General features: G+C 47.8%; 1 protein-coding gene across 5 annotated transcripts in view; it reads right to left on the bottom strand.

Moving 5' to 3' along the window:
* Nucleotides 1-8,887: 8,887 nt before the first annotated feature.
* Nucleotides 8,888-26,067, bottom strand: part of LOC146811408 (uncharacterized) — an 880,866-nt gene continuing 863,686 nt past the window's right edge. For all 5 annotated transcript variants that reach the window (XM_085618520.1, XM_085618519.1, XM_085618522.1 and 2 more), the window contains one exon: nucleotides 8,888-11,895. Coding sequence is in view for 2 of the 5 variants with exons in the window: in XM_085618522.1 (XP_085474648.1) it covers nucleotides 11,886-11,895 (10 nt within the window). In the remaining 3 variants the exon portion in view is untranslated. The remainder of the gene's footprint in view (nucleotides 11,896-26,067) is intronic.

Below are 26,067 nucleotides of genomic sequence, written 5' to 3'. Positions count from 1 at the left end.
GCCTTTTCATATGGTGTTTTTCCACCTAGCCCCCCTTTCTGGTGGCCTTTGTCTTCCGGAGGTGTGCTCTCGCACCTCACTATGGGGTAGGGTGTGTTCTCCTGCGTGGGGCCTTTCGGCCTCCTCTCCGTTATAGTGTTTGGTTGGTGGCGTGTTCTTGCACCTTCCTTTGGCGGATAGAGTGTTCGGCTTTCGAGCTCTTTGGCTCTCCACTCCGTCCACGTTTTTAGGTGGTCAAGGTCTATACTTTTCACTGCCTTCTCATGTTGCTCCACCTGTGCTCTTCACGCGTGGAGTTTTTCCCACCACCCACGCCTGTGCCGCCTCCTTTCTATGGCAGTCAGTTGGGTTCTCTTTGGTGCTACAGTCATTCAATCTCTGGAGGATGTGTGTAGTGAACTTTCTGGTGGCCGTTTACTTCTAGTCACTTGTCCTGCAACTTCTTGCTTCGATATTGTGGTTCTTTTAATTTCCCTCCTGTGGTGACAAGCTGTGCCTCGTTTGTCATATCTTTTGGGCTGCAGCCGTTACCCCCTCGAGGTGGGGCAAGACTCGGCAATTTGCTGGGCCCTTGATTGCAGCAAGTGCTCTGTGAGCTCCCTTCAGTCCCTTCGAGTACTGGGTGCTTTCTCAACTTCCTATTGTTTTTCCTTCCAAATGATTTGACTAATTTTCATGTTAGTCGTAGTTTCAACGATTTTGCTCTTTATCACACTGTTCCTACGCTACCGCAGTTTTTTGCATGGCTCCGCGTTGTGGCGCGGAAAAGTTGCCTGTAGAAAACAGATGTCAGCACGCCGGGAGGGGCTTTTATGGCTCCATTGAAGTTCGTTCAGTGGACGTCAGGACGGAGCCGGGCGACGCCACCTTCCGGCGTACAGAGGTATTGCTGGGGAAAAAAGATTTTCCGGATCCAGTCTGACGCCTGGGGAGATATTCTAAGTTAAGGAATCTACAGATAGACTGTGTCTCTACCAGATATATTGTTACAGAAGGTACGTAACTCTTCCGTTGAGATTCCATACTGCAGCAGGTGGACGTCTCAGGGGGGAATGACTCTGGATTCCCACCATGAATGCTTTGATAACAGGCACTCTAAAAAGAGATAGATGTTGTCTATTCTGGAGGTATGCAGCTATTGCAGCCAGATGTAAGCGTATGGAAGTGTACGCTAAATTGGAACATTATAGACGTAACAAATAATGTTTTGTACAGAAGCATCAAGCAGGTTGATGTGGTTGTCCTTTTGATAAATTTTGTGTGTTCCACCACTGCAGAGAGCGATGAGTACGGCCGCTTACCAACACTAGAATGGTTAATAGACCTTGTGACTGGTTCCACTGACTGGCTAAGCATTCTTGAAGTGGACGCATGTGCAGTCTGGCATGGGGAATGACCATGATGTAGGATGACATTCCCAGTAGCTGCATGCAAGTTTGAGCTGGAATCCAATGTTTGGATTGAAAGCGGAGAACTAAATCCTGAATATTTACGATTCTGGCTGAGCTGGGAAAACCAAGTTTTATTAGTATCTATTGTGGCTTCTAGATATTCCTTAGCATTGGTTGGCTGCAGATGTGACTTTGGCACATTGATTGTGAACCCTAGTTGATGCAGTAACCAAATTGTCCTGAAAGTGTGCTGCAGACATTGTTGGCACGTGTTGGCTTTGATGAGCCAGTCATCCAAGTACGGGAAGGAATGGATGCTCTGTCTCCTTACGAGAGCAGCTAATACCGCCAGACACTTTGTGAAGACTCTGGGGGCGGTGGTGACATCAAATGGGAGTACCCTGAACTGATAGTGTTGACCCGCTACCACAAACCGGAGGAATTTGCGATGAGCAGGGTGAACTGGGATATGAAAGTAGGCGTCTTTTAGATCCAGAGTAGATAGAAAGTCACCTTTCTGTAGTAGAGGAAGTGCCTGTTGAAGTGTTACCATGTGGAAATGGTCTGACTGAATGTACCGGTTGAGTTCTCGGAGTTCTAAAATTGGTCTCAGAAAAGTCTTTTTTTGGGAATCAGTAAATAAAGTATATACGCCCGACTGTGATGTTGGGGCAGCACAGGCTCTATAGCCCCTTTTAGAAGTAGAGATTGAACCTCTTGTTTGAGGAGGTATAGATGTTCCGGTGATAGTTTGTGGGGCTTTGGTAGAATATTTGGAGGTGTGTTGATAAATTCCAGGCAGTAACCAGAACGGATAATTTGGAGTACCCAACTGTCTATTATTGACTGGCAGATTGGTAGAAAATCTGACAGTCTTACCCCAACAGGTGTTGACTGGTCGGGGGGGAAGTGAAGGCAAGTCACTGCTTTGTGTTGGAAGGGGAGTTGCGTGTGTTTGAACCCCGGCCCCTGCCCTTATCGTTACCTCTGTAACCTCCCCTGAAATAACCCCTAGATGAAGAGGGTTGGTTATTGCCCTTATAGGTGGAAGTGGCTTCTGATGAGGTATTTTTGGATTTGGAACAACCTCGGGAAAAGGAGCGTCGAAAGGAAGCACGACCCTGTGTGGACTGAAGGGCCTCCATAGATTTGGCTACCTTAGTATCTTTCTTCATTTTCTCAAGTGAAGAATCTACCAAAGGGCCAAACAGATGTTCCTTATCGAATGAGGTATTTAAAATGGAGGTTTGAACCTCAGGTTTAAAACCAGATATACGGAGCCAGGAATGCCTCCTTAAAAGAACACTAGTGTTTATAGCTCTAGCAGTAGTGTTTGCAGGATCTAGATAGCATCTTATTTGATTGTTAGCAATAAGTTGCCCTTCATGAACCACATCTTGTGCTTTTGATTTATGCTCCTGGGGTAAATATTGGATCAGTTGTTCCATTTCATCCCAGTGCGCATGGTCGTATCGTGCTAACAGTGCCCGAGTGTTGGAGACACGACAAATTGGCTGCTTGAGAAGCTACCCTTTTCCCAGAAGTGTCAAGAGGTTTTGATTCCTTATGAGGAGTTGGAGCTTCTCCTGTTTGGGTGTGGGCTCTCTTTCTTGCATTGGACACAACCAGGGAGTCTAGTGGCAATTGCTCCCTTATATATACTGGGCCCGATGGTGCTGGCTTGTACTTTTTGTCCACTCTAGGGGTAAGAATACGAGCTCTGACTGAATCATTAAAAATGTCATCTACATGCCTGATCATCCCTTTAAGCATGGGTAGTGTATGTGATGACTTGTGTGGGACTGAGGGTTTCAAAGAGGAAATCCTCTTCTAAGGATTCCTTATGTAGCTGCACCCCATGGTAATTGACAGCTCTACCCAGTAACTCGATGTAGCCTACACAATCATCTGGTGGAGAGGGTTTGGTAGTGTACAAATCTTGATCATTGCCCGTGGGCGAATTGGTGTTATAATCATTCCATGGGTCTTGTAATGGCTGATGATCATCTGTATCCTGATCATCATCCTGGTTGTCAGGTGTATGTGGTGGTGAATGTTCAGGTGAAATTGGTTGAAGCTGAGGGGAAGGTGGTGATGAAGGTAGAATAGGTGGAGGAAGAGGAGGAGGAGGGGAAGTGTTAGTTCCAACAGATCTCTATTTTAAAGGGATGTGAAACTCTTCTGCATCAGTCCTTTTTAGAGTCACTTTAGTGGTGATATGGTCAGTCTGTGGATGTATATACAAAAGCTTTAGTTTCGGATTTTCAATTGGGACATTGAAACTGGGCTTTGTAGTTTTCTGCACTTCTGTCTGTTTCAGCGCCAAAATATTCGGTGCCGGAGTCGAAACCGTTGATGTCTTCAGATCCAATGATTTTTTGGGGGCCGAAAGGTGGTGGGGGATGGCAGGGTCGGTGGTCAGTGCCGGACTTGTGTTTCGACCCCAAAGGTCTGGGCTCCGAACTGGGTTTGGAGGGAGTCTTTTCAGAGCCGGAAGGCTTTTTAGTAGGCTTTGGTGCCAAGCAAGAGGGTGGGGCGTCAGAAGCGTAATCTCAGTGCCGACCGGGGCCTGAGGGCTCTGGTTGGACCGGAGCCTTCTTTTTAATTGAAATTGTTTCTTGGGATGAGGGGGTGGTGTACTCACAGTACGTTGACCATGTGGGATGTCCTCCTCTTGGTCAGATTCGAATTCTGAGATGGCAACCAGCTCCTGCTCCTCCTTGGTTCCCATGGCTTTGCTGGCCTCTTCGTCCAACTCGAAGATGTTTGGAATGGAGCTTGTGTGCTGCCTTTGCATGTTGCGACGATGAGCCCGACGGTCGCAAGTGTTTTCTTGGAGCAGAAAGCCCAGCACGCGTCGCAGTCTTGTTCTCTGTGTTCGGGGGACAGACACAGATTACACACTTCGTGTGAGACGGTATGCGGGTATTTCGCGTGGCATCGAGGGCAGCATTTGAAGGGAGTTTGTTCCATTGACTGCAGGTCGACCCAACATGGGTCGGCCTGATGGCCTTCCACTAACTTTCCGTTCAAAAGATTTTAAGTAACTACGATACGGGATAGAAAGGGAGACGTGATCGAAAACAATACCGTTGAGGGTGAGGATCTTGCATACCAAGGGAAACCGAAGGAATGGTGTGGAACCGGAGTGCAACGATACATGTCAGCACCTGATGGCGGAAAAAAAACAAACTATCAATAGAGCCAATGCCCATATCACCAAAAGGAGTCGCCACCTACCTTGTGACTGGAATGACTTCTTCGAAGAAAAACAAAGTGCAAACATCCGGACCCAACACTAGATGGCGATCTATGCATAGCATATGATCTACAGCTCATATGCCTTTAACAAAGTGTTTCCTTTTGGAAGGACCTTTAGCTAAAATGTGTTCAGTATCTGGACTGATGTATAGCTTTTTCTCTTTTGTATTAATCTGTCCTTCATAACATCTAGGATCAGTTCCGGGGATCTAGAAGATCTTTCGATTTCAGACCCTGAGGTTTAAGTGCCGAACTGGACTTATTCTTTTTGTCCTTCGAAGCGGAAGGTTTCGGCTCCGAACTGGACTTATCTTTCGGAGCGGAATGTTCCAGATCCGAAGACTATCTGTCTTGGCACGATCCTGAGCCGGAAGACTTGACTATTTGTTTTGCTGCGGAGCTGGATGGCAGGCCTCGGAAACATCATCTCGGTGTCAGCCAAGGCCTGAATATAGAGGTGGTGCCGAAGCCTTGTTTGATGGAAGATAGTTTATGGGGTATGGGGTTTTAGTACTCACGACACCCTGTCCTGCTGGACCTTCGGACTCCAATTAGATCTCTAGGTCGGAATCTGATTCTGGGACTGAGAAGGCCACTTCTTCCGCAGCTGTCGCTTTGTTTTCAGATTCTTCTCCAAAGTTATCCGGAGTATGCTGAGTATCTTGGCGCTGCATTTTTCTTCATCAAGCCGAGCAATCTCGAAGAGTCTTTTTCAATCTTAAAGACAGTCAGGCCTCGCAGTCTTTTTTCTCGTGCTTCGGTGATAAGCACAAGTTGCAGACTTGGTGTAGATCGGTTCAAGAATACTTGGGAGTGGCATCGAGGACAGAATTGAAACAGAGTACGATTCATCAGCCAGCAGAGGGGTGGATCGACGCAGCTAGGCCTGAAGGCCGCCCACAATGTTTTCGACCGAAGATGAGACTTTCCCGATTGAATGGATACACAGAGAGGGAAACTCATACGATAATACCGTCAAGGGTAGAGTGGATTGCGCACTAAGGGGAACCCGAAGGACTGTTTTGAACCGGAGCACAATGATACATGCCCGAACCAGATGGCGGAAAGAATACAATCTAACACTGGAGTCGATGGCCATGCGCGCTATCACCGAAAGGAGGAGTCACCCTACCTCGTGACGAGGAAAGACTTCTTTGAAGAAAAACAACTTGCAAACATCTGGACCCAACACTAAATGGCAGGAGTACGCTAAGCAAGTGTATAGCACAAGTGCCTTGAACATATAGATTTGTTGTATGCAAGTATCTGCCACGTATGTACTTAATACTGGAGTGAAGACAGTCAGTGTGTTGTTCAGCAACCAGTCTCTTCCCCTGGCAATCCGAAGGTTGGCCAGAGTATGTCCCCCCCCTCCTCCATACCACCATGCAAAGGGAAGTATCTTAGATCCCAGCAATCTATTACTCCCTACTATTCCATGTTCCAGAACCGAACCAGCACTATCTGCGTCATGCCATTTTGTGAGCATTAATGCCAATACAACCAAATCATCCACCAATCGTTCACCCTTTTGTATGTGCTTCATGCTGACCTCTTCCACAGTTGCCTACTCGGACACATCTCGAATCCAACAGGCGTAGGGCCGTGCACACATCCATCTGAAGGCGATGTGCCGCTTTGCTAATAGCAAGCCCAGCATAAGGAATCTATGACTAAGCTTTTTTTCTGGTTTCAGAAGTAGCCCCAAGAACACCTACATGGGGCCAGTGGCACCTCCCAACATGTAGCCTTATTCACACTGTCGAGTACTTCTTTCCAGTAGGGCACTATCACTGCACAATGCCACACCACATGCATAAAGTCTGCATCCATGTCACTATATTGAGTGCTAGTACACACAAAAATGGGTGGGGTACGGACTCACCTACCCCGAACCCCCCGTCAATACTTAGTACACCAGAAGGAGTAGGGAGTAATAAAATGTTTATATCTCGTGATGGCACGTGCTGTGTGTGCCAATACTGCCCTCACTCACACAGATGTGTGACATGCTTCACCATAGGGCCGCTTACAATACACCCCGGCGTAGCCACGCACGGGGTGGAGCAATAGGGTAGGGAAGACAATACAACACAGTGAAACAATTTATTTCACAGTGGCTGGGAACGACAGTAGTGAAAGTTCAGTGTTGTGAGAGTTAAAACTAGGTCTGAAGTGTCACTGTGCCTAAAACTATTCCTAAACCCTCCGGCCAGGGTTACAAACGTGAAGGATGGTGGTGACTGGGAGATACTATGTGCTCCTAACACCCCTCCTTTACTGCCAGGTGGTCAACATGTTTTGGCCGTGTGTGCCCCACGAGTAGGCTCACGCCGGCCTTCTTCAGGACTCTACCTGTCCTAGTGTTCTGATGCACTCACCTCCAGTTGAGATAAGAGGGTGTCTTGAAAACCAGTTCTTCCGTAACAAGGAATTTCCTCTAACAAGTAGTGGTATTACTAAAAATAGAGTAAAAAGGGGACACCAGCATAACGGGAAAGAAAAGAGAAGAAACAAGCAGTTAGGAGTAATCTTCGGCCCCATGCGTAATAAGCTGTGTGTATAGAGATTTATTTACACATGAATACACCTTAGTGTCATTCATACCTCACGGAAGATCAATAGTGCCTTACCCTCCTAGTATCATGTGTGCAAAAAATGGAAGTACAAATACGTAAATAGGTAAGTGATTGTATATACAATTAAAAATTCAGCGTTTGCATACATCTTGCTATCGTCCAAAAAGTCACATCCATTGCTCAACAGGGGTCCGGTGTGTGTCTACTCACAGAGTCTACCCCTATTTCGAGTTAGAACTGGCGGCAGGCAAGGAGAGACCCCTATAGTCACACTCTTAATTGCGGGAAAGAAAAAAATAACAAGGACAGATCATCATGTTAGTAATCACATAATGGCAAGGTTTAGTGCAGGATAATGGTGACAGAAGGCCACAGAACTTAACTTTTATTCTACTCTTAATGCGCCCTAAGTATTTGTGGGAGTGTGCCTAGAGACGTTAAGAGCAGTTCAAGTAGTGGTACTGACTTGTAGTCAAATCATGTCTGCTATCTGGGTCAGGTACGCCGTGCAGCGCGCCAAGTTGTGCGCGACTAAGGAAGACGTCACCCGTTTCAAGGTAGGGTGGAAAGCAGCTATTGCGCTGCTCCATTCAGTTGATCACAGTGGTAAGCTGCAGTGGCCCATGCATGATAAGACGGACCGTCATGGTCAGAGGGAATTGCAATCGTATTTCCCCACCGTAGTTCTACAGTAGGCAAACAAAGATATGGCGGCAAAAGAATCTAAAAAGTTTGTGCCCCCATCGCTTCCCCCCACTCCTTACTACTCCCAGGGTAGTGCTCCTCCAAAGCTGTTCGCCTCCATCCACCGTGTAGGATAATAGTGGTGGAGGCGAGCGCCAGACGTTTATATCATTGTCTTGCGGAACCTCCTTGTTCTGGTCACGTGAAATGGGCAGGGCGCGTGATGACGTATGGTGGCATTCGTTGGGTCGTGGTAGCCCACGTCATCAGACGCTAGTCTGACAGGCGACGTGTGGCAGGCACCCAATCTCATGAGACCGATCATTGAGTGTACGGCCAGGTGTAGAAGACCCATGTTGAGATGCGCACTTCTAAGCATGTTGATGAAATTTGAACCGCCAGAAAAGGACATAGATCAAAGATCATGATGGCCAGCGATATGATGTAGGAAACGCTGGGAGCGCAGGACCCCTAGTTCCGTGCTGTGCGAGATGGTGAAACCAGAGTCCTCCTGAGTACATGCTGGGGAAATTGCCCTGATTATACAGCACACGGTCACCCAATGTACTGTCCCGAAATTGGGGAGCCTTCCACCCCGCCAGGTAGTAGTCACAAAGAGTTGGAAGATATCCCTGGAACAATGTATGGTGTTGCGGATAAAAAGGAACTGATGCCAGCTAGTGGTAATTGTGTCTATATGGGCTCTGCATAACCTTTGAGGCCAAATGGCACCAGTGCAGGGTAGCACAGCACTATCTACCAGGGTGCAGAGGTACTGCTGGAACGTTTCCAGATCCAGCCGGACACCGTGGGAATATTCAAAAGGTGAGTAATCTGCAGCGAGATGTCTGTATCAGGAGCTACTTGCAGTAACATTTTCAGCGAACCTTGCATTTTATTTCCCTTTCTTTTTAAGGCTGTTAAGAGACATTGAGGTGCAAGAATGTGTGCAGTGAATAAAGACACAAGGGATAATTTTTAGCATATTTATTGACAGAAAAGAATTCTTGCTGTACATATTAAAAAAAAAATGATTTTTTCTCTCTAATTTTTAAGAAATATCAAGTTACATACTTGTTAGTATGAAAACCCTTCTTGAAGAAGAAAAAAAATCATTTTCAGGACTCCCTAAATAGGTGTTGGAATCTCAATTGCCTCCCCCGCACAAATTTCAATTGTCCCTAAAACCATCACAAGGTGTGTCTACAATGCCATCCAGGGAAAATCTTCAGCCATTGAATGCCTCTCACAGGAAAGAAATATAAATTGCACACAAACAAATCAGCCCTCAACTCATTACTAACATCCGGAGAACCCAGAAAGGAAAAGAAATAATTTTAAAGAAAACAAAACTGGTTTCACATCTAAGTAAATCTGTCATGACATCTTTCATTCTTTTAAGTGAAGGTGTTTCTATGACCCGATCAAAAGCTTATATTGCTTTTTCCATAGCATGCCTTAGACAAGTGGGTAGCAGGGATTTGAATCCAAATTAACATTCATGCTTGTCTTTATTGTAGACGTCTGACTAAGTGATACTACACTGTCTTGTCTGTGACATTAACACGGTCTTAGTGTCAAATTACGATCGAGGTAAGCACTGACTTCTCTTTCCTCACATCACATAGCTATGTCTGTATGGTCTACATTTGTTCTAATAGCTAAAACTCAATGACGCTTATCAGTTTGTTTAAGTCCCAGCATTAGTTTTATTTCTTACAGCTGAAATTTTGTTGGCTGATACAGCACCCTCAGTCTTCACTGACTAAAGAAAAGCTGCTTGTAAGGCAATTTCTAAACCTAAAAGTAGAGCCTAACATGTTTCCCAACAGGTAGGCAAAATGGCATTGTCTGAAGGACAATAAATCATATCTTAAAGCAGTAAGAAAGAAAACAAACAGGAAAATAAACTAGACCTGTCTTACTATTCTTAGAGTGATCGTCTACACAAACATAGCTGGAACCGGTAGGTTTGTGTTACGGAAGTAAAATTCCTAAAGCACAAGTGATACATGAACATGTCCATAGTAGATGCAATCAGGAAAAGATAAGCCTACTCAAGGAGGACATAACTCAGTCAGCAGCCACATCCCACCTTCAGTAAAATCATGTACCAAAATGCCATTTCACAGTTTATAACAGGATGTATTACAGGTAAATATAACAAGACATCTGTATCCTTACAGGTCATTGCAAACAGACAGGTTAAAGTGCAAATCTTTCAAATAATTTCATCTCATTAAATTCAAATAAGAGAGTGGCATGGTAGTATGGTCTTTATAGAAGGTGTATCAGTCCTAGAGCTTCAATACTGGGTGCGAAGTCAAAGAAAAGAGTCCAAAAGGAATATTTTCTAGGTGCGTTCCTTAGCAACAAGAGAAAGAAAATGGGAGTCAACTTATGGACGGTATCTCAAATCAGTTATTTTTACAGCTTGATATAAGTTTGTCTCAAATGGTATAACAATCAGAAAAAAATATACAGTAAAACATGTCCATAAGATTTTACTGGATCGGTTGGCCCAGTTGTGAGCTTCTATGTACACTAACTCCATGGTGTTCGATTGGACAGGCAACAGCTTTCAGAGTGGCGTTCTGGGGTTTTTAAAAGGTATTTAACAGAGCGGGAAAGAAAGTGTCACTTTTCCTTGTAAGCTTGGGCTCCCCTCTTGAAAGCCCACAAGACGGCGCCCAAGGTTGAGCAACCAGATAGAAGTGTGGAGCTGGGTGAGATTTTACACGTGCTGCAAGAAACTGACAAAGTTGGGTTGATTCAACATAAAGTCCTCCAATGTTGAAACAGAAGAAGTGAAGTGCTGTATTGGACCTTCAATGGTTTTGATGCTTCTCTTTTTGATTAGGGCCACAATGTAGATAAACTGTTCTGAATGCTGGTATTGCAAAGGCACAGGCACCACTAGACAGTTACATCATTGAACCTACAAAAACAGGCCTACTGTAGAAATCACTGATATGAAATATTGAAAGAACTGCACCAAGTCCATAGATGTTATGAAAGGACATTCTATTTTGATGGTCCAGATCTTGTAGATGTAGAATGTATGTGCTGCAAATAAATCCTTCTGTTGCTCAGTCTGGAGAGGAACTCTTTGCAGGACTATTCCAAAAAAGTGCTTTTTCACTGAGAGCTTTGAAGTCATTGGCGATGAAACAGGGACGGAATATAGGTGCTGGTTCTCCTTCCTACCAATGCGCACACTATACTTTCTGCCCATAGCACATTCTGAACATCCACTTAACAGCTGAACTGCCACACATTTCTTTCCATTTTAAATTTTCAGAAGCAAGCCGTTATTAAAAGTCATTACACAAACTGATATATACAGAGACAAAAATGCTTGCTTCGGTCTGCAGCCTTCACCACCAACTGAATATGTCCTGTGTACCAAAAATCTGAATGAAATAACTTAACACCCTAATGCTCCACCACACCTTGCAATCCGTTACCGGTCATGGTCTGCATTTCTGTCTAAAGCAACAGCTTAAAAGAGACAAAGATCAGAGAAGCACATTGAGAAAGCAAGACAACACCGTAGAAATATATCCCAACCCCTACTTTTGTTTGATTGGCAACGGCAACTTTAGTAGGCCTGCTGCTCTAGAGACAAATGGGCGACAACAGAGCCTTAAACTAAAAAAAACATAACCCCCGACAAACCAAAATCCCCATTTATGCACAATCCTCAGAGTTCATTATTCACATTGAAGTCCTCCCATTGGTAGACGAGAAGGGAGGAGGCATAAAACAGTCTCATCGTAATCCAGCTTGGCCAGAGGCTTTTATTCAGATGGAAAAGTAGAGGTTTTAGAGAGGGGAGTGGGACAGAGACTGTTAAACCTCTTTTCACTGCTCAGTCTGTTTAATTATATTACACAACAGCGGCAAAGAGGAGAACGGAGGAGGGCGAACACGTCCTGTGAAACAGAGCTTGACATTTCCACACTCGCTTTTAAGGTGACCTAGGAAGAGGAGAGAGCGAAAGTTACTTGAAGAAAGTTGAACGATCAAATTAAGCACAAAGCATGAAAGTATAAAGTAAAGAAAGCTATACCAAGAGTCGCAAGTTATTCATTTAAGGAAGGGCTGTTCTGTTTAATTACACCTAGATGCATTGATTGTCTACCAATGAAAAATCCCAAGTGGCTATATGGCACAGTTCTGGCGACACCACTTGAGAGCATTCCTGACAACTCTCCTTCAGTTTAAGTTCATACTTTGTTTTTGGTTAATTAATATCTCCATAAAAAACTTCAACTCACAAAAACATGAAAAAACTTGAGTTTCGTTACAAGTAATTTGACAGTTTGTTAACCATGTTCACAAAATGGAAAAGTTACTTACCTGCAGCTATTGTTCTCCGGTAGTGTAATCTTTCATAGACTCACAAACCAAATCATTCCCAGTCATTGAGCTGAAAGTCCAACGCTAGTCAACGTTATTAGTGTATACGCACTTCAATAACACTAAAACAGCGACAGACCATGTAGTCCAACTTTACTATGAACTGAAGTCAAAGTTACTTACCTTTGGTAACGATGTATCTGTAAGAGGTAGGTCATAGATTCCTTACCTTAGAATTACCCCCAGGCATCAGACTGGATCCGGAGATTGTTTTCTTAGCAGTACCCCTGCATGTCTGTAGATGGCTTTGTCGACTGCGTCCGTTGTAATGTTCGCCGGGATGACATCGTGGTGCCTACTTAGACGCCATCCCTGCGCGCTATCATCAGTTCTGATACGACATTCCACGCCAGAAGCGCAGAGCCATAAAAGACACTGACCACTGGTGCGCCACAACTATCCCTAGAAATCAGTTTGCGAGGAGGATGGGTGGGGCGGAAAGGAATCTATAACTAACCTACATCCTTTACAGATACATTGTTCCTGAAGTTAAGTAACTTTTACATCTGAAAGAGACTGTTATAGATTCCTTATCTTAGAATAGACACCCCAGCAACACCAACCCCGGAGGCGGGTCTGCGAACCAAGTTCACAGCTGAAAGTCCTGGAGGACAAAATAGCCGTCCCTCCTGACTTGACTGTCCAGGCAGCAATGTCTGGTGAACGTGTGCATAGATGCCCACTTTGCCGCCTGGCAGATGTCAATGAGTGGGACTCCACATGACAATACAGTAGCTGCTGTCGTAGCCCTGGTGAAATGAGCACGCAGCCCCACTGAAGGCTCATTTTTCGCTAAAGCGTAACAGATTTTTATACAAAGGACAACCTATTGGGAGATGGTAGGCTTTTGGACAGCCCGGCCTTTCCCAGACACCCACATAGCCAATGAAGAGTTGATCGTACACCCTGAAATCTTTAGTGCGGTCGCTTTAGGTCAAGACGGTGGAGTCTCTACTCCTCCTTGGAAGAGTACGGAGATGGGAAAAAGGTGGGCAGAGTAATAGTTTGTCCTATGTGAAAAGGTGTACCTACTTTAGGAAGGAACAAGGTCCTCCTCCTCCTAAGCACCACTTTGTCCGGATGCACAGAGAAGAAAGGGGGCTTAGAAGAAAGAGCTTGAAGCTCACTCACTCTGCAAGTTTAAAGAGCCTGAGAGGGCAGGTGTGACGAGGCTTGAAAGGAGCACACAAGGTAAGTTAACACAAGATTCAAGTCCCACTGGGGCATTATGAAAGGAGATGGAAGAAAACGATGAATAATGCCCCTAAAAAATCTATTTACAATAGGAGACTTAAATAAAGAAGGCTGATCTGGTAGCTGAAGGAAAGCAGACCTGGTTGCTAGATAGCCTTTTAGAGTGCCCAGAGCAGAGCCCTGCTGGGACAAAGAAAGAATCAACAAGAGAAACCTAGAAAGAGGGGCAGAGAGGGACTCCACAGCCTTTGCTGAGCACTATGCCACAAACTTGTACCATCTACAGGTGTATACCGTCTTAATCGAAGGACGCCTGGCTGCCAAGATGAGGTTACAGACTTCAGTCGGAAGGCCTAAAGCTGTCAACTGTAGCCGTTCAATCTCCAAGCAAAGAGGTGAAAGCTGGACAGGCTTGGGTGAAGAACCGTCCCTTGGTGCTGTGACAGAAGATCCTACAGCAGGGGCAGTCATATCAGAGGATCGATGGCCATGCTCAGGAGCTTGGGATACCAGACTCTTTGTGCCCAGTCCGGACGGAATGACTTGGGCCTGGTTACGCTTGATCTTCTTAAGCACTCAGGACAGAAGTGGCGCAGGTGGAAAGGTGTACAGGAGGCTGCAGTTCCACTCACAATGAAAAGCACCGCTGAGTGAGTGCCGCCTTGGAAATTCCAACGCACAGAACCGATGACTTTGTGCATTCTCTTCAGTGGCAAGCAGATCTAACCAAGGCTCTCCCTACTGCTGAAAGAGACCTTGCACCACCTCTGAGTGAAGACCTCATTCATGATCCACCAAGCACGGACGGCTGAGTTCATCCACCCTGGCGTTCAGAGAGCCTGTCAGGTGTTGAACCACCAGCGAAATGCCCTGATGTTCCAGCCACATCCAGAGATGCAGGGCCTTTCGACAAATGGTTCACAACCAAACCCAGCACTGTTTGTTGCAGTACCACATGGTGGTGGTGTTGCCAGCTTTCCCTTGATTGAAGGAAAAAAGGCTTTCAATGCCAAGCGAATCACTCAGAGCTCCAATAAGTTGATGTGGAGTCCAGATTCTGCCGGACACCAGAGTCCTTAGATCTCTACCTCTTCATGATGGCACCCCAACCCTGGAGTGACACATCTGTCACTACTATGTGGTCTGGTTCGGAAGGGAGAAGGGTCTGCCCTCTGACACACAGTCTTTTAGCCACTATTGCAAGTCCTGTGCCGTTCTCTCAGAGATCTTGACCATGTCAGAGACATTCCCCTAATGTGCCCACTGGAACTTCAAGCCCCACTGCAGAGCCCGCTTATGCAATCTGGCATGTTTTCACTAGCAGGATGCAAAAGGCCATGAGGCCCAGCAGTCTGAGTCTCCTTCTCACTAATATCCAGGAAAGAGGCAGAAACATCAGTGTCCGCCTGAATATCCTTCACTCGCCGCTTGGGAGGATAGCCCCGAAACTGCACCATAATTAAGAACAGCTCTGATGAAAAGGAGTGTCTGAGAGGGAGTCAGGTGTGACTTCGGCATGTTGATAGAGAACCCCAGTGAATGCAGGTCGTTTACCGTAGTCTGGATGTACGAGACGCCAACCTGGGGCAAACTCACCTTTAACAGCCAGTTGTCGAGATAGGGTGAAGGCTGGCACTCCGGATAACAAAGATGAGCTGAGACCACCGCCATCACCTTGGTGAACACTGGAGGGGAGCTGGTAGGGCACAAGGGGAGCACAGTAAACAAAGTGCTCATGGCCTACAGTAAACCGCAGGTAAAGCGGATAGGCAGGCAGTATCGGAGTTGGAAAATCTCTGGTTGCCCAACCCGCATGGCTGGAACAAGCCGTGCCCAAAGCTGCGCAGAGGTTGCAGAACTTGCGTGGCCTTGTGGATGGGGTATGGCTGGCATGGCTGAAAGCACCTTCCATAGCCACGAATGTGACAAAAGCAGATGGGGAACATGTGGCCACTGAGAGGCCCAAGGACTTGGCTATAGCCTGTGAGTCCTTGAAGCGCTCCAGGTTAACGTCTGCCTCGTCTCCAAAGAGACCCCCCAGAAAAGCAAGAAGTTCTCAGCCAGGCATGGCGAATAGCCACGGTCCATCAGTCCATGACATTCCTCTGCCCAGTGAGTTGGTTGGGTCAAATCCACAACGAATGGTGAAATTTGCTTCACCTCTCCCATCGGATTCGGCTTGTGAGAGGATGGCCCGGGCCTCCTCCGGGATCTGTGCCAGCACTGGCACCACTGTTTCCCACAGGGAGTGGGAATATTCGCCCAAGAGGCATGCAGTGCTCACCGACCGCAATGCAAGGCTGGTGGAAGAAAAGATTCTTTCCCCAACTATCCAGACTCTTGGATTCCCTATCCGGGGGTGCAAAAGTGAAAACGCTTTGTGAGATGGTGGCTGGGACCACCAAGCTCCTGGGGGTAGAGTGGTTGGTGAGGAAATTTCAGTTGGCCGGTGCAGGGGGAATGCAGCGGGCGATTGTTCTACTCACAGGAGCCACTGTGTTTGGCTTGGACTAGGTTCCCAAAAGGACATCAGTCAAGATCTAGTTGAATGTCTGTAGAGGATCCGAGGAGGAGACACTTGGCTGCAAGACCTCCATCAAGATGTTTGGATCAGTCACCAACATCTCACAGTGGGAGGCACCACAATGTTTGAATCCAGAAGTCTTCTTTGACATGTTGAAAAAAACCCAAACATCAAAAATGTTTGACAAAACGTTGAAAAAAGCCTCTCAAAAAGTAATAGAGGGTAGCTCTCTTCACGGATCTGTGCTGGCTGGCACAGAAAGAAAATAACGGACGCTAGCTTGCCGAGGTCGCGCCTATGTAGATGACGCAGACATCACAATGGGGGAGACTATGCCTACGATGTCTTGCGGAGTCGACCAACGCCACCTATTGGAGTGCAAGGGTTATTGCTCGATGAAAAATGGATTAGTTACTTACCTGTAATCCTAGTTCTCATCCAGGGGTATACTCATCAAAGTCATAATCTATGAATAATCCCCGCCCATGTGCGGGATCCCGGAGCATATAGAAAATACATATATATACATATATATATACACACATGTGAAAACCTATAAATGCAGCCTAATGTTCAAAACATGGCAATGCTGTAAATTACATATATTTTTGCATAGTAGTGCCCCCGTAACCCGTAAGGAAAAAAGGAAGCATCAGGCAAATTATAACACAGCACTGCTTTATTGCCATAAAGAAACATGTAATTGTAGGCATTCGCCAGTAGGCTGCAGTAGAGTATCAAGAAACCAAGAAAACTGACACCCTGCCTTTAAGGCATTAGAGTAGGGGGACCGTGCCTTTAAGGCCTGCCTGTGACCCCCCTGCTCCCATGATGCACTACAGGTGGCAGTTGGGCCAGTTTTTTGGCGGTGCCTCCGCACCTGAGTAGATCTGTCTTCCATACATTACTTATTTAAAGAAAACATTGCTCGTCCGGGGAGGTGGGTGGGTCGCTTATGACTGATGAGTATACCCCTGGATGAGAACTAGGATTACAGGTAAGTAACTAATCCTTCTCATCCAGGGGATACTCATCAATAGTCATAATCTATGAATAGAGTAGCAAGCCCATACCCAAAGTCTCGCGGACGAGCAAACAACAGTTAAAAAACAAACAGCAAAACACATTTTACATTTACAGTTATGCAAACAGGTTCCTCAGAGAAGCCTGCCCCACCTGGGCGTCGGCCTGCGCGACTGAATCTAGGCAGTAATGGCGCGTAAAAGTATGGACTGAGCGCCATGTAGCCGCTTTACAGATCTCAGACATGGGAACGTTGCGAAGGAGTGCTACAGTAGAAGCTTTCCCTCGAGTAGAGTGTGCTCTAGGTTTACCCTGTAGAACTTTGTGGGACAGTTGGTAAGCCAAAGCTATACAAGAGACAATCCATCTAGAGATAGACCTCTTGGCCGCAGTCAGCCCGGTATTAGTGGGCCCATAGTTAACAAAGAGCCTGTCTGACTTTCTAAGAGTAAGGGTCTTAGCTAGATAGAATTTCAAAACCCTCCGGAGGTCAAGAGAGTGTAGAGCTCTCTCCGGGGGAGTGGTCGGCTGAGGAAAGAAGGTGGGCAACGTGATCACCTGATTAATATGGAAGTCCGAAACCACCTTGGGCAGGAAGCTCGGATGAGTACGGAGCACCACCCTATTAGCATGAAACACAGTGTAAGGTTCCTTGCAGCAGAGGGCCTGAATTTCACTAACCCTACGGGCCGAAGTGATGGCTACTAAGAAGGCAGCCTTCCAGGTCAAATGTTGCAAGGAGGCCTTATGAATCGGCTCAAAAGGAGCTCCCATCAGCTTAGAGAGAACGATATTAAGCTCCCAGGAAGGGGAAGGAGACCTTACAGGTGGGTAAACTTTCTTAAGCCCTTCTAAGAAATCCTTTACCACTGGCATCTGAAAGAATGAGGTCTGGGTAGGAGACTTCCTATAGGCTGTAATAGCCGCTAAGTGTACTCTGATGGACGAGTACTTTAACCCAGACTTCGCCAAGTACAGTAAGTAGGGGAGAATAACCTGTTCTTGACCCCGGATCGGATCAAGGGCGTTATCTCTACACCAGAAGCAGAATCTTTTCCATTTAAAGCCATACGACTTCCTCGTGGAGGGCCTCTTTGCCTCCCGAAGAATGCTCATACAGTCCGGTGGAAGATCTAGATGTCCGTACTGGATGAATTCAGGAGCCATGCCGTCAAGCGGAGGGAGGGGAGATTGGGGTGGAACACTCTCCCCTTGTCCTTGGTCAGCAAGTTCGGCAGGCATGGCAACCTCCTCTGTGGTACCTCCGACAGCTGGAGTAGATCTGGGTACCACCACTGCCGGGGCCACTCCGGTGCTATTAGGATCATCCGAGTTCTGGCCCTGTAGAACTTCTGAATCACAGCCGGGATGAGAGGGAGAGGAGGAAAAGCGTAAAGCAATGTCCTCGACCAGCTGATCAAAAGCGCGTTCCCCTGCGACCCTCGTTGAGGGAACCTGGAGGCGAAGACGGGGCATTTCTTGTTGTCCGCGTCTGCGAACAGATCGATGTCCGGTATGCCCCACAAGCGGAAGATGTCTTGAGCGACGTCTTCGTTGAGCACCCAGTCGTGCGCTTCGACGAAGTCTCTGCTGAGGCCGTCCGCCTGCACGTTCAGGGTCCCTGGCAGGTGAACAGCGACGATCGTCAGGTTTCTCGCCAGAAGCCATTTCCAGATTGACTGGGCCTCCAGAGACAGGACCCGTGATCTGGTCCCTCCTTGCTTGTTCAGATAGAACATAGTCGTGGTGTTTTCCGTCTGAACCTGAACATAGTCGGTCTGCAGGGATGGGTACAGGGACTTGAGAGCGAGATGGACTGCTCGGAGCTCCAAGAAGTTGATGTGATAGCTCTGTTCGGTAGCGGACCAGAGACCTTGTACTTGAAGCCGGCCCATATGAGCCCCCCAGCCCTGCATGGAGGCGTCTGTGACCACTGTCTGTGTCGGAGGCGCCTGATGGAAAGGGACGCCGTGAAGCAGATGGGAGCGCTTCATCCACCACCGGATGGAATCCTTGGCGGCTAGATGAAGGGTAATGTGATCTTCCCAGCGGTCGGACCTCTGCGACCACTGATCCTCTAGGTCTTGTTGCAGAGGACGCATGTGCAGACGTGCGTTGGGCACGATGTAGATGCACGAGGCCATGGATCCCAGGAGAGATGACACTTGTCTGGCTGTGGGATATTCTGTGCTGAGAAGCGTGCGGCTTTTTTGCAGCATGGAGGATAACCTCTCCTCCGAAGGACACACGCTTGCGCTTGAGGAGTCTAGAGAGGCGCCCAATGTAGTGGATCCGCTGAGTTGGATTGAGGATCGACTTCCTGCAGTTGACCTGAAGGCCCAACGAGTGTAGAAGGTTTAGGCAGAACGAGAGATGACTCTGGAGTCGAGCCGGAGTGGAACTTTTTAAGAGCCAGTCGTCTAGATAGGGATAGACGAATATCTTCCGTTTGCGGAGAAATGCAGCCACCACCGCCATGCACTTTGAGAATGTTCGTGGCGCGGACTTGAGGCCGAATGGCAGGACCTTGTATTGATAATGTTGGCGAAAGATGCGAAATCTGAGAAACTTCCGATGTTTCGCTTAGACAGGAATGTGGAAGTATGCATCCTGTAAGTCGATGGCACACATCCAGTCCCCCTGGTGTAGATGTGGGAAGATCTGGTGCAGTGCTAGCATCCTGAATTTTTCTCTTCTGAGAAATCTGTTGAGTAGGCGGAGATCGAGGATGGGTCTGTAGTCTCCGATCACTCCTCTTTTCTGAACAAGAAAATACCGGGAATACACTCCCTGATTTCTCTGCCTGTTTGGAACGTCCTCTATGGCGTTTTTGGAGAGGAGAGTGGCAACTTCGTCCTTTAAAAGCTTGTTTTGGCTGGGAGGGAGTGGCTGTTTCCGTGGGGGTACCTGCGGAGGGGGAGATTTGAACCTCAGCAAGTAGCCACGCTCTACAATACTCAGCACCCATCTGTCGTTTGTAATTGTATTCCACTCTGCCAGGTGAGCGGTGATACTTCCTCCTACCGGAGTGGCGAACGAGCGCGGAGGAAGTAAGTTTTCACTGCTTGGGAGGTTGCTTGTTAGAGGACTGCTGCTGTTTAGCATTTCCTCTTCCTCTGCCCCGGCCCCTTTGCTGAAACTGGGACCTCTGTTGGTTTTGAGAGGACCATTGGGGCGTTTGAACGCGCTGGTGAAAGGCACGTTTGTCGCCCTGGCGAAAGCGCTTGCGGAACTCTTTGCGTTTTTCCAGTCCCACAGCCTTTACGGTGTCCAATTCCGTTTTCATCTTGCTCATTTGGTCGTCCGCATGAGCTCCAAATAGCGATGATCCATTAAACGGCAGGTTCAGAATTCTTTTCTGCGCATCTGGTTTGAGGCCCGTTAATCTGAGCCAGGCCGAACGGCGGGAGCAGATGCCATGGGAGTAGCCATGCGCGGCTAGGTCTGATGCATCCGCCGCTGCGCTTATTACTTGGTTGGCCACCAGTCCGCCTTCATGGAGGATCTCCGTGAAGTCCTGCCTGTCCTCCCTAGGCAATTTCTCCACGAATCTGGCCAGGGAATCCCATAGGGAACGATCATACCTCCCCAGCAGGGCTGAAGCGCTAGCGACCTTCATGTGCGAGGCAGAGGTGTTGCACATTCTCCTGCCGTAGGAGTCCATCAGCTTGCTGTCCTTCTCAGGGGGGACAGAAGCAGATACTGAGGCTGAGTGAGACTTCATGGCCGCCGCCACTATCACCGAGTCCGCCCTCAAGAATAAAGGGTCCTCGGTCGGAGCCTTGTACTTCTTTGCTATTCTCGAGGGGACCGAGCCCGCTGTAGCCGGTGTAAGGAATGTGGCCATCGCTGGTTCTAACAATCCTGGCACCAACGGGAGCAGAGATCTGGGAGCTGACCGATGGTGTAAAGTATCAAAGATCACAGAAGTGGGTGCCTGAGGGACGTGCAGTGCGATGTTCAACTTCTGCGCCCCTCTACCCAGGACGTCCGAGAAAGTTATATAATGTCATCCACCGGAGACACTCGCGATGGAGGCGTGGATGAAAAAGTAGGAGAGTAGTCCCGGACTGAGGATCTTGTGGATGAAGTCCCAGTGGACGACCTGGTGCGTCGCCTCTTGTGGGAGCGTTCGCTATGGTGAGCCCTTGATCCTGATCTGCGCTTGGACGGAGATCTTGGACGTTTTGGCGCGGTGCGACGGTCCCTGGAACGAGACCGGCGTGGTGAAATTGGCCTTGGATCCCTCGGAGGCGATTTACTCTTGCGCGGTGGGGAATACATGCGGGAGTAGTCCGATCCCGGACTCCGACATGTGCCAGCGCCCACATCTCGTAACCAGCATGGTGACAGTCCAAACCGCTCTGGAGCCTCGGTGATCTTTCCGGAGATATTTGCACGATGTGCAGTCCCGGAGATGATGACTGTTCTCCTGGGGACCTCTCCGCGGGCGGTCCAGTTTTCGCCCTCGACGTCGAATCCCTTGACGTCGACGACGTCTGCGTCACCATCGGCAAGTGTGAGGTATGCCATTCTGGTCTCGACGGCGGTCTCGACGCCGATCGCGGAGACCTCGACGTCGATCTCCTCTTCTCTGGCACCTGACGTCAGCTAGATGACCTCGACGTCGACTGGGCGACTTCGACAGCGACCTCTCTCGACGTCGACTGGGCGACTTCGACAGCGACCTCTCTCGACGTCGACTGGGCGACTTCGACCTCTCTCGACGTCGACTGGGCGACTTCGACGGCGACCTCTCTCGACGTCGACTGGGCGACTTCGACGGCGACCTCTCTCGACGTCGACTGGGCGACTTCGACGGCGACCTCTCTCGACGTCGACTGGGCGACTTCGACGGCGACCTCTCTCGACGTCGACTGGGCGACTTCGACGTCGACCTCTCTCGACGTCGACGTGGTGATCTAGACGCCGATCTCGACGTCGACCTATGTCGCCGAGTGGGGGTAACCATCGACGGCGACCGGCACACTCGCGGCGGAATGTACGTCGCCGCATCTCTCGACGTCGACCCCCTCGAGGCTGGCGGAGAGTGTCTCGACGTCGACGGAGACAGTCCAGATGTCACTAGACTAGCAGCCTTCGAGCCCGAAGGGCCGCCTCTCGACGCCGACTTACTTTTGCACGGCGGAGACTCTTGATGGTGGGATGAATCCCTCGACGCCGAAATTCTCTGCCTTTTCGCCGGCATCCTCGACGTCGACGGCGAACCTCTTGGACTCCTGGTCTTCTTGGAGCCCGGGGAGCTGGTATGTCGCCGTTTCTGTACTTGCGTAGCTGAAGAAGGTGGTCTTGATGAGGAATGCTCGCCTTCACGACGGCTTCGTTCCTTCTCCAGTCTTGCATGCAGTTTAATGCGCTCTCTGTCCCTCAGAGTGCGCTTTGAGAACTTCTGGCAGTGGGGACACTGGTCAGGATCGTGTTTTGATGGTAAACTGGAAAATTCACTGGAAACCAGCAGAATCAGCCCTTAAAAACCAGAAAACGTCGAAAAAAGCTTGAAAAAGCTGTAATTCAAAATTTCAGTCAATAAAACTGAAGAGCTCAAGCTCCAGGATCCTCACAGAAGGAGCCGGAAAAAAGAACTGACCCAACTGCCACCTGTAGTGCATCATGGGAGCAGGGGGGTCACAGGCAGGCCTTAAAGGCACGGTCCCCCTACTCTAATGCCTTAAAGGCAGGGTGTCAGTTTTCTTGGTTTCTTGATACTCTACTGCAGCCTACTGGCGAATGCCTACAATTACATGTTGCTTTATGGCAATAAAGCAGTGCTGTGTTATAATTTGCCTGATGCTTCCTTTTTTCCTTACGGGTTACGGGGGCACTACTATGCAAAAATATATGTAATTTACAGCATTGCCATGTTTTGAACATTATTAGGCTGCATTTATATGTTTTCACATATGTATATATATATATATGTATATATATGTATTTTCTATATGCTCCGGGATCCCGCACATGGGCGGGGATTACTCATAGATTATGACTATTGATGAGTATCCCCTGGATGAGAACTTCCGGATCCAGTCTGACGCCTGGGAAATTCTAAGGTAAAAAAATCTGCTGCTAGATGTCGGTCAGATCTATTTGGCAATACCTTGCTTCAAAAGGAGAGGGGGGGTTAGAAGGAAGCTTCACAGGAGTCTGAGGCTGCGGCTCTGACCAGTTCCAACTGATACTTTTCTGCTTTGTAAGATGACAGCAGAGTTGCACACTTCCTATCAAGAGTGCCTGGGGAATAATGTGTCAGGGCTCAATGACGAAAATAGTTGGCTGTACTTCAGTGTTTGCATCTGCCAGATTCACATGCTTTAATCATTCCCATAGTTGAGGTGGGACTCAACAGAAGAGGGTGCCGCTCGTGGGCGTTGACTCTACATATTGGAGCCGGATTTTCACCTTGCTCGTGTAACCAGACCTGTGGGGACGCTTGTGCTGCATTTTGAAGGGACGGTGTGGGGGCTTTGATTTCCGGGACTGCGAGGACCAGGGTGCTTTCTGCCGATTTCATCCAGCACACCTGGTTGCTCCTCCTTTCGGATCTTCCACTAATATAAGTCCCCTGACTGCACGCGCTAACGGGACGCAGCACGGGGCGAAGATCGGGCAAAGAGCGGGCCGTTTGAGGCCGTTCGAGACTGGAGACGCTGGGCTGGGCCACCCCCTGTGCATTTTGCTAGTATAATTGATAGAAGCATCCATAATGAAAACGGTGGGAGGAATGTCTAGGGTCAAAAGTACCGTAGTTGGCACCACTATGCCAGGAACTTTGGACAATTTTATTGTAAGAGCTGCTAATTTATTAGAACGAGAAATAGATCTCACAGAGCGTCGTCTCTCGTTGGATCCTCTTACCACCAAACGTTCATCCTTATGGAAAATCGCTCTATCCGTTACACCTGGGGTAAATATCACAAATCCTATTTTAACTGATTGCACGATTAGTGAGGGCGAAAGCATTGATATCAGTACGGATTTAACCTTGGAAAGAAAGAGTTAAAAGAAGCACAACTAGGCCTGTAACTACTTTGGCTGATGTTGTGACCAACCAATCAGAAGGCGTATCTACCCGAGCACAAATACATGCAAATTCTGAGGTTATCTCCCCCTCCCCCTCCTCTGCCTTAATCTCAGGAGCTAAACCAAAACAGAAGGCTGCTCCGCGAGGGAAAAAGGGGAGTCAATTCAGATCGACAAAATCTAAAAGTACTAAACCTGCACCTAATAATATTCTGGGTGCTGTTGACCAATCTTTGACTGAAGCAACTTCAGATCTAACCAGGCAACTAGATGATGGTTTTTATTTAAAAATAAGGAAAGTTTTTGAATACTCAACCCGCCCGATCCTGGATAGACTTAAGATAGAGGAGCGTCTCAAGAAATTAGAACAGACCGCCTTAACTAATCTTGAATTCAATCAATCTTTGAAGACAGATTTACTTAGAGAGCTCTGTGAACATTCTCCCCCTGCTACCCTTGTAAGCAACTCAAAAGAGAAAACCTTTTCCTCCTTGTCTATGCCCTCTCTGGATCGGCACCCGGGATTATCCCGGGACAAATGCGAAGATATTGTTTGTATTGAAAATACTACAAGTGTTAGTGGTCCTAAAAATTCACATACAGGAGAAAAGCCCCCGCAGAAATCTTCTGACATCAATGCAAAAGCCAATAATGTCATGGTACAGAATATAAATGTAATAGAAAATAGATCTGATCCCATCCAAGGTGATGTCCTCAAGCTACCCACTTTAGACCTTCCACCAGAATCTTCACCATATGTTATTATACTGACGGGGGTATCTGGCTTGGAAGGAAAAACCACTGAGTCATACCTTGAGTTGAAGAACAAAACAATGCACTGGCTCAATACTAATCGACCACTCCCTCCTTATACCCATACCAAAATTCTGTTTGTTCGGAGAGTCAGCTGGGTGGGCAGAAGGAATAAGGAATATGCTACTTACCAGTATGCATCTGTTCTTGGCATGTAGAGCTGCAGAGTCACACACTGAGGATAAGATCGCCATCTGGTGTTGGGCTCGGATGATTGCAGGTTGTTGTTGTCTTCGGAAGAAGCCTTTGGTCACGAGGATGGTGACTCCTCCCCTGGACAACAGTGCGCATGGGCATCCACTCCATCGTCAGATTGTTTTTCGCCATGATGGGAAAAGATGGAGTGTATAGAAATGAAAGAAAAGGATGTCCATGTGTAATGTCTAAGTAAGACGGATGCTGGAACAGATACAGGTCCCGGGGAGGCGGGAGGGCGTGTGTGACTCTGCAGCTCTACATGCCAAGAACAGATGCATACTGGTAAGTAGCATATTCCGTTCGAGGCATATGAGCTGCAGATCACACACTGAGGATAGATTATACAGCAGTGCTTCCCCTTAGCGGTGGTCGCCTGTATCCGTTGCAGCAGCTTGAAATAAAGTTTTTAGGACAGCCTGGCCCACGGAGGCCTGTTTGGCTTGCACGTCAACACAATAGTGTTTAGTGAAGGTATGCGTGGTAGACCACGTGGCTGCCTTGCAAATGTCTTCTAAGGGAATGTTACCTAAGAAGGCCATAGAAGCCCCTATTTTACGCGTGGAGTGCGCCCTAGGGGGAACTGTAAGTGTACGTTTAGCCTTGAGGTAGCATATTTGGATGCATTTAACTATCCACCGGGCTATGCCTGATTTGGAGATCGGGTTGCCTTTGTGTGGTGGTGCGAAAGCAACAAAGAGTTGTTTTGTCTTTCGAAAGGGTTTTGTCCTGTCGATGTAATAAAGCAAGGCTCTTTTGACATCTAAGGTATGTAGGGCCCTTTCCGCTACGGAGTCTGGGTTTGGGAAAAAGACTGGTAGCTCTACTGATTGGTTAAGGTGGAAAGGGGAAATCACTTTTGGAAGAAATTTAGGGTTTGTCCTAAGAACCACTTTGTTACGGTGTAGTTGTAAGAAAGGTTCCTCTAGTGTAAGGGCTT

Source organism: Triturus cristatus, chromosome 7 (genome assembly GCF_964204655.1).
Source record: "Triturus cristatus chromosome 7, aTriCri1.1, whole genome shotgun sequence".
In the NCBI taxonomy this organism is placed as follows: domain Eukaryota; kingdom Metazoa; phylum Chordata; class Amphibia; order Caudata; family Salamandridae; genus Triturus; species Triturus cristatus.
The sequence above is the reverse complement of the archived record's forward strand: the minus strand, read 5'-3'. Positions and strand labels throughout refer to the sequence as shown.